The sequence below is a fragment of the Propithecus coquereli genome, unplaced genomic scaffold (genome assembly GCF_000956105.1).
Source record: "Propithecus coquereli isolate 6110/MARCELLA unplaced genomic scaffold, Pcoq_1.0 Scaffold251, whole genome shotgun sequence".
In the NCBI taxonomy this organism is placed as follows: Eukaryota; Metazoa; Chordata; class Mammalia; order Primates; family Indriidae; genus Propithecus; species Propithecus coquereli.
The window spans coordinates 2,656,183-2,665,123 of NW_012148075.1; the positions used below are offsets into that span (position 1 = coordinate 2,656,183).

Here is an 8,941-nt window from a genome sequence, read left to right on the forward strand (position 1 = left end):
CCCGCCTCGGCCTCCCAGAGTGCTAGGATTGCAGGCGTGAGCCACCGCGCCCGGCCTAAATTTATTTTTAATTCTCATAAAATATCTGTAATATACCATCTTAACCATTTTTAAGTATACACTTCAGTGCTTTTGAGTACATTCACATTATTGTACAAACATTACCACCAAGATCTCTAGAATTCTTTTTCATTTACAAAACTGAAACTCTACCCATTAAATGATAATTTCCCATTCTTCCGTTCTTCTCAGCCCCTGGCAAATCACCATTCTACTTTCTGTCTCTGACTTTAATTACTCCAGGTATTTCATATAAATAGAGTCATACAGTATTTGTCTTTTTTCAAAAATTGTTTCAAGAAACACATGACATGAAATTTATTAACCATTTTTAAGTGTACAGTTTAGTAGTATTAGGTGTATTCACATTGTTGTGAAATAGATCTCCAGAACTTTTTCATCTTGCAAATCTGAAACTCTGTACTTATTAAACAGTAACCCCGTTCACCCCCAGTCCCTGTAACCATCATTCATTCTGCTTTCTGTTTTATGAATTTGACTATTCTAGGTACCTCATATAAGTGAAATCATGTAGTATTTGTCTTTTCGTGACTCACTTATTTCACTTAGCATAATGTCCTCAAGGTTCATCCATGTTGTACTTCCTTTTTTAGGTACAATAATATTCCATTGTATGTATATACCACATTTTCTTTATCTATTTTGTCCAAGTTGTCAGTTGATAGACACTTGGGTTGCTTTCACCTTTTGGCTATTATGAATAATGCTGGTATGAACATGGGTGTACATATATCTCTTTGAGACTACTTTCAATTCTTTTGAGTGTATACCCAAAAGTGGAATTGTTGGATTATATGGTAATTCTATTTTTAATTTTTTGAGGACCCACCTTATGCCATATTGTTTTGTGCCATTTTATATTCCCACTAGCAGTACACAAGGGTTCCAGTTTATTTTTTATCTTAATTTGAGACAGGGTCTTGCTCTGTTGCCCAGGATGGAGTGTAGTGGTGTGATCGCAGCAGCTCACTGCAGCCTCAAACTCCCAGACTCACGTGATCCTCCTGCCTCAGCCTCCCTGATAGCTAGTACTACAGGTGCATGCCACTATGCCTGGCTGATTTTTTATTTATTTTTTTGTAGAGATAGGGTCTTGCTGTGTTGCCCATGCTGGCTTTGAACTCCTGGCATCAAGTGATCCTCCTGCCTTGGCCTCCCAAAATGCTAGGATTACAGGCATGAGCCACTGCACCTGGCCCCAATTTTTCTGTGTTGTCAACACTTGTTATTTTCTGTTTTTTTTTTATTTTGGTAGTAATATCCATAGTGTCCTGATGGATGTGAGGTGTGTAGATTCTTGATCAGAGTCACATTTTACCCAAACCGATTTTCTAGCCCTCTGAGAAACATACTGGCATGAGAGAGTGAAGCATAGAAGCCTAGCTAGGAGCTTACATTGACTTAGGTTTGCAGTAATGAGGAACTGGATTAAATGATGTAATTTTGAGAGGTGGTGGAAAAATGGAAAGAATTCATTTGAATTTAAGAAATTAAATAAGAAATGACATGAGAATGATTTTACATTTCGAACCTGAACATAGAAATGTGGAAGTAAAGGGAAGGAGAGGAAGAATAATTTGTTGATCTTTAGAGTTTTAAATGTTGGGGAATATTGTTGTACAAATAAATGCCTGACAGGGCAGCTTAAAATATGGGAGCATATGATAGATGAGAAAACAGGTCTGGAAACTTGTTTTTGTGAGAGCCATTGGGATAGAAGTCATAGTATTTTTCTTTGAAACATTCGTTTTCTTTAGAAAAAAATAATCTGATAAATTTTTCTTTCTCAATTTTTTACAGCTCTTGCAAGCTTAGGATATGAAAAGAGCTGTGTGTTGTTCAATTGTGCAGCTTTAGCTAGCCAGATTGCAGCAGAGCAGAACCTGGATAATGATGAAGGATTGAAAACCGCTGCTAAGCATTACCAGGTATGCAGAAAAGTAGTTTATACATAATGATCAACACTAATTTGGATTCAATGGAAAATAATTTTCACTTAGGTTTATAGATGCTTCTTCACACAACAGATGTTTTCTTGAAAAGTAATGCACTTTTTAAATGAATTGATTTTTAATGTTGAAGCCCTTAGATAAACTACCTATAGACCAGGTCTATTTTTCCTCATCATTGTATACCCAGCACCTAGCACAGTGCCTGGCACATAATAGAGGCTCAGTAAATGTTGGCTGAACAAATGATTAAATGTCTGAGATTAAATCTCAGACATTTATGGTAAATCCGTTTTAAATCAATGCTAATAATTTGTACATTATTTTTATTTTCTTAGAATAAGACACACCTCAGATTTCACTGGTGTCACAAAATTTAAGACCTCTTCTCAAGAAAATAAAAGTTTAACTTTGAGCCTTGTGGAGAGGTCATATTTAAATGTGGTCATGTTCTTAAGTTGGCCAAACCTATATTTTAGGTACTAATCATTTACTAATGTGGCATGTTATTTTGTGACGGTCGATTATTATTTACTCAGCTTTTATTTTTTTATTTCAGTTAAAAGAACAATAAGTGGTCATTGTTAAGTAATGTCACATAATCATGTTTTCATATTTTATATTACAGTTTACAAAGTGTTCCCATGTACATTATTTGACTCTCAAATAAACCTTGTGATGTGTGTCATGTAATGTCATTCCCATTTTACAGATGAGACTCAAGGTCAGAAGTATTAATAAAGCAGTCCATTTGGGTTTTAGGTGTTCTGATTCCAAATTTCATCTAATCGCAAGTGGTCCTTTCACTGTCCATGAAATTTGGTTGTCTCAGAAGTAGAGTCTGATGTTTCTCATTGTTTAAATTCAGGGGAGAGGTGAAGGGTGCTGTTCTGGGAAAGTCAAAGGGAAACATACTTTAAGCAAACAACGTGCTCCAAATTGTGGTTTGCCGTGCAATTTTGGGTGGGCATAGATGAGAAACATTATGTACACATGCTATTTCGTTTTGAGGCCATAAATGGCAAATATTTTAAAATGTGAAAATGCAGTAAAATTTTATATACCTTTCTTTAACTGTAACTCAGTTAATTGGCATCTGAGATCTCAGAGGTCATTCTGAATTATTGAGGAAACATTCCATTCTCTGAATGTTCACAGAAGGTCACCTGGTATCATGGAAAGAGAGCTGGTGGTATTCGACCTGGGTCCTTGTCTGTGCTGCTTGCCACCAGAAGCTTTGTGCCCCTAGACAAGTTCTTTGATCTCTTTAGGCTTCCAGTTCCTCTTTTGTAAATGAGAGAGTCAGATCCCTAGCTGTCCTAGTGTATGATTCTCTTAGTTTACTAGTTCTCTAGTTTACTAAGAGAATCAGGTCAGCTGGTCATTCCTTGCAGATACCCTAGTTTTACAATACTTCATGACTACAGAAAACATGATGTTCATTTCAATACATATACCTTCGAGTTATCTCTGTGTAGACTACTTATCTAATCATGATATCTTTTAATTCCAGACTAACTTCTTCTTCCTTTTTCTTAGTATAATTTGTTTCATAAAAGCAAAGTTATTTTAGTATTAACTCAACAAAATATAATTGGGATGAAATATCAAATGGGGAACATTTCACTAGGGAGTTCTGAAGGCCAAACAGAAATCATTAGCAATGGATAGTAATGCTGTTTCTCAGAGGACTAAGTGTATTTACTATTTGGGGTTTCCCCTAATTATAGCATGTTTAATTATTTGAACAATGAATTTGTTTGGGACCAAAGCAAGAGCATTTCAGTAAAACATTTTAATGTTTATCCCTGCCTCTATTTTCATGTTAGTTTTGAGGAAATATATCTAAAAAATAAGCTTAATCAGTTTGTCTCATTTATTTTGTTTTCCCCTGTATTTTACTTTTAATCTTTGTTAAATCTCTTGTTACTCTATAGAGTTTTGGAAAGATACCTATTGTCTGTAGGTCAGATGTTTTTGATCTGTTTTGCAACAATATAAAAGTTTAAATATAGTAACTTCACTGAGTTAACATTTGAAATGATTTTTGTGTGTAGCAGTAGAAAATTAAATCAGTTTGAGTTCCTATAGATTTTAAAGAAATTCTTTTTCTCCCCTCTAGTTTGCTAGTGGTGCCTTTTTACATATTAAAGAGACGGTTTTATCTGCCTTAAGTCGAGAGCCTACCGTGGACATATCTCCAGATACTGTTGGGACCCTCAGTCTTATTATGCTTGCACAGGCCCAAGAAGTATTTTTTTTAAAAGCTACAAGAGGTAACTCAAATTTGTCCTTCATTTTGTTGCATGTGAAAAGAAGTGATAGACTTAAACTGAGAAGGACATTAGAATATAACATGTTCAATGTAGAGCTTTCTTTTTTGAAATTGTTACATGGACTTTTGACAATTTTCAGCACTCCTTTTCTGAACTTGAATGTAGGCGTGTTTAAGTTAGGAAATAGTTAGCTATTGTCTTTAAACATTGAATTTTGGAATGATACTTACATATGTTTGTAATATGTCAAACATTTTTTCAGCAAATATTTATTGGGTACTTACTGTGTGCCAGTCACTGTTATAGTTTCTAGATAAAGTTAGCAGACAAGCAAGGTTCCTGTTTTTAGGAAGCTTACATTTTAGTGTGGGGGAGATAATAAGCAAGAATTAAGTAGCCAGGGTAATTTCAGAGAGAAGTAATTGCTATGAAAAAATTTTGAGAATGGATTATGTGGTAGTGACTGGTGGTATGGCTATGGGCTAGGGATGTAGTGGGAGTCATGCTAATTTTATTAGTAGATTCATTAGTCAAGAAGGCTTTCTTTGAGGAGGTCCTGTTTAAACTCGACCTAAATGACAAGAAGGGGTCATCCAGGCAGAAGAGTCTTTGGCCCTATGAATGAGGGAATAAACAATTCTTACAAGGTATGTAAGTTAGTATGAGAGATTGGAATATAGGCTGTATATGTAAGTACAGAGAAATTGAAAACAAGAGAGCAGTCATTATGTGGAAGAGATACAAACTAGAATAATTTTTTCTTTTAAAATAACAGCTTGTATTGAGATATTCACTAAAATTCACCATTTTAAAGTATACAATTCAGGGTTTTTAGTATATTCACAGAGTTTTGCAGCCATCACCACTGTCTTACTTTAGAACATTATCATCGCCCCAACTATTAGCAGTCAATCCTCATTCCCACCTTCCCCCAGCTGCTGGCAACCACTAATCTATTTTCTGTCTCCTTGGATTTGCCTATGGAATTTATCAGTAAGGACTTTTTAAGATAAATGTGCAAACTTGTGATCTCAGTGTTTATACTGAGTCATATCAGATTATCTCATATTTATTTTAATTATAATGGTCAATTTAATATTTTATTCCAGATAAGATGAAAGATGCCATCATAGCTAAATTTGGTGATGCTTTCAAACAGTGTCAGTACAAAGATACTCTCCCCAAGGTCAGTTATTGTTTTTTATAAACACTTGGTTATTTCGCATGTAGAATTATTTAGACATTTTTGTGTGCAATAAGCAAGTTGAAAATTATGTATTATAAAGAAATTTGAAATTTTATTAGAGACATTAGAAGAATATATTCGTAGACATAGTTTTCTAAATTTAAGATGCATGAACAGTTCTTTTATTTCTAGGGGATGCTTTTGTCTTTACCCTTTACTAAACTTGTTTTTCCAAGCTAAACTCTTTCTGGAAAACTTCGACCATCTGTTTTCAATAATTTTATCAGATCAAGGCATTATGTAGATCTAAATCATTGGTGATTTGGTACAAGCATGTATGTACTTGAGCATGTTGATTATTTACACTTTTAATTATTGTCCTGTTTTCTTAAAGATGAATCTTAAAGCGCAAAAACAGACATAAAGGAAAAAGGAAAAGAAAACTTAAATTCATCCGATACTTTGTTTAGAATTAAATTTTGCCAACAGGGATAGAAAATTGGGCTGCTAATGAACAGCTAAGGAAAAGCAACCATCTTAAACCACATATCACAGGAAGTATTATGTTTTAATGTAAACTTTTCTGAAGTGGCACTTGAAAAGACTGTTCAGTGATGATCATTTGTAAATGGGAAAACAGATGACTAGACTAACAGGTAAATTTGAAATGATTAAAAAAGAAAACTTAGAATGAAATACGTTTCAACTACTTTCCTTCAGAAATGTTCAAGGAATTAGTTTCATCTATATTGATAGCATATGATATTTCTCACAAGATTTTTTGTAGAGGAGTTTTTTGATTCAGAAATCTTTGTGTATTACAAAATTGGAGACAACTTTGGGGTGAAGTAAAAATTCACATAAGTGCATCAACAGTACATGTTAGAAAATGAACAATAAGGAATTAATGTGAAGATTCTTATTTAAAATATACCAAGAGCCTAATAGAAATTTGTCTAGGATTCTTGGGTATTAATAGCCTTACTCTTAAAAAAGAGCCTTGGGATCTCCTCTCATCTTTTTTTCATCTGAAAGACTTCATGTTCAGCTGCACAGTGTACCGTTACATCCCGTTGGGCCATTAGTTCAGTCCTGTCACCGAGAGAAGAATGTCACCTACAAAGACTTGGAAGCCACCTCTGCAGCATTCTTGGTATTCCTTGAAAGTCTCCTGTTGAAGTACCAATTTGCTCCAGCCTTACCTTGAGAACTGGCATGAGTGCAGTTTGAGATTTAGATGTCTTTTATTTTTCCCTTTTTGCTAATAAAGCTCATAAGGTATTTTCATATTCTAGTTATAAAACTGGAATATCTGCAAGTAGTGATCCAGGAAGCTAGGAAATTATTCACTTGGAGACAGGAAAGCATAAAGGTAGTAATTCAGTTTTTGATTTTCTTATATTTTTGTTTAGACGGTGATTGTCAAGTATATTTCTTGGATTTTTTTATATCTTGTACTTCCTTAACAATGAGGTTGCAAAGTACGATTTGGCATTTTAGAAGAGCCTTTACTGATATAAGTGGTTTTCTGGTTTTAGATCTTTTAAAATTAATTTAGACTGGTATTATTTTCAAAACAAATTAGCGCAAAAAGATACTCTATCATATCATTAGTCATAAATTTCGTGCATTTGTCTGTGATGTGTTTTCGAGGATGTGATACTGAAGTGTTAGTGTTTATGTGACACTAAATCATATTTATATGGCTAAAAACATCTTTATTAGAACTCTCTTAGTATATGAATTAAAGTGAGAACTTACTTTATTGTCTTTTGTCTTTTAAACATGATGAAACAGTCAGCTATAGAGCAGTTTCACTAGTATATGTGAGTAGTGATTGTTTAGTTAACTCTAAGGGCTGGGTAAGGACTCATAAGAAAGCTTCTAAAGCCCTATGCTTGATAGTCCTTTGTGAATGTCCATTCTACTTCGCTTTCTAATAATGCATGCTTTTCTTTCTTCCTTGTAAACAAAATGTTGACTTCATGGCTCAATTAAAGAGAATTATAAAAACCTAAATTGGATTCAATTAATAGTTTAAAAAAACCCTTAATTTTAATTGGAAGAAAACAAAATTGAATTCGTAGACTACAGTCCATGCAAAATCATGTGGTCTTCTCTGTTTACACCTAATGACTAACCTATCTCTAAATCATTAATCAGGTGATTCTAATTTCTGTCTCCTTTTCCTTTTTCTTCCTGCATCCCATGTTGTCTGTGGTGGTTTGTCTGGTTGGACTCTCCCCTGGTCAGTATTTTTATTTCCAGGAGGTGTTCCCTGTCTTGGCTGCAAAGCACTGTATCATGCAGGCCAATGCTGAGTACCACCAGTCTATCTTGGCAAAACAGCAGAAGAAATTTGGAGAAGAGATTGCAAGGTTACAGGTGAGTCTTTTGGTGATAAATATTTAAGTAATTCGGATCTCCATTTTTTTTCCTAGTGAGATTCCCAACTGATCTTTATGCTGGGTTTTCATTTCTGTTCAATTGGTCTACGTGACTACTTCTATGCCAGTACCATGCTGTTTTGGTTACTATTGCTTTGTAGCATAATTTGAAGTCGGTTAATATAATGCCGCCAGATTTGTTCTTTTTGTTTAGTATTACTTTGGCTATTTGTGCTTTTTTTGGTTCCATACAAATTTTAGGGTTGTTTTTTCTAATTGTGTGAAAAACAAAGTTGGTATTTTAATAGGAATTGCATTGAATCTGTGGATTACTTTGTGTAATATGGACTTTTTAACAATATTGATTCTTCCAGTCCATGAGCATAGGATGTTTTTCCATTTGTGTTATCTATGATTTTTTTCACTGGTGTTTTGTAGTTCTTTTTGTAGAGATCTTTCACTTTTTTGGTTAAGTATATTGCAAGATATTTTATTATCTTTTCCAGCTATTGTAAATGGAATTAAGTTCTTGATTTGATTTTTGGCTTGGTTGTTATTAGTATTTAGAATTGCTTCTGATTTATGTACATTGATTTTGTACCCTGAGACTTTATTGAATTCATCTATCAATTCTAGGAGTCTTTTGGAGGAGTTTGGAGGGTTTTTAGGTATAGGATCATATAGTTGGCAAACAGGGATAGTTTGACTTCCTCTTTTCCAATTTGGATCCCCTTTATTTCTTTCTCTTGCCTGATTGCTCTGGCTAGGACTTCTAGTACTATATTGAATAGAATTGGTGAAAGGGGGCATCCTTGTCTTGTTCCAGTTCGTAGGGGGGATGCTTTCAGCTTTTCCCTATTCAGTACGATGTTGGCTGTGGGTTTGTTATATGGCTTTTATTATTTTGAGATATGTTTCTTCTATGCCTGGTTTGTTGAGGGTTTTTATCATGAAGCAATGTTGGATTTTGTTGAATGTTTTTTATGCATCTGTTGAGATGAACATGATTTTTGTTTTTAGTTCTGTTTATGTGGCGAATTACATTTATTGGCTTCTGTATAT

At 34.1% G+C, this 8,941-nt stretch overlaps 1 protein-coding gene across 2 annotated transcripts in view; it reads left to right on the top strand.

Annotated features, from left to right (window-relative positions):
* PDCD6IP (programmed cell death 6 interacting protein) overlaps positions 1-8,941 on the top strand; it is a 76,281-nt gene that overhangs the window by 26,188 nt on the left and 41,152 nt on the right. For both annotated transcript variants that reach the window (XM_012646876.1, XM_012646877.1), the window contains exons 4-5: positions 1,882-2,009; positions 4,153-4,306. In XM_012646876.1, the coding sequence (XP_012502330.1) occupies positions 1,882-2,009; positions 4,153-4,306 (282 nt within the window). The remainder of the gene's footprint in view (positions 1-1,881; positions 2,010-4,152; positions 4,307-8,941) is intronic.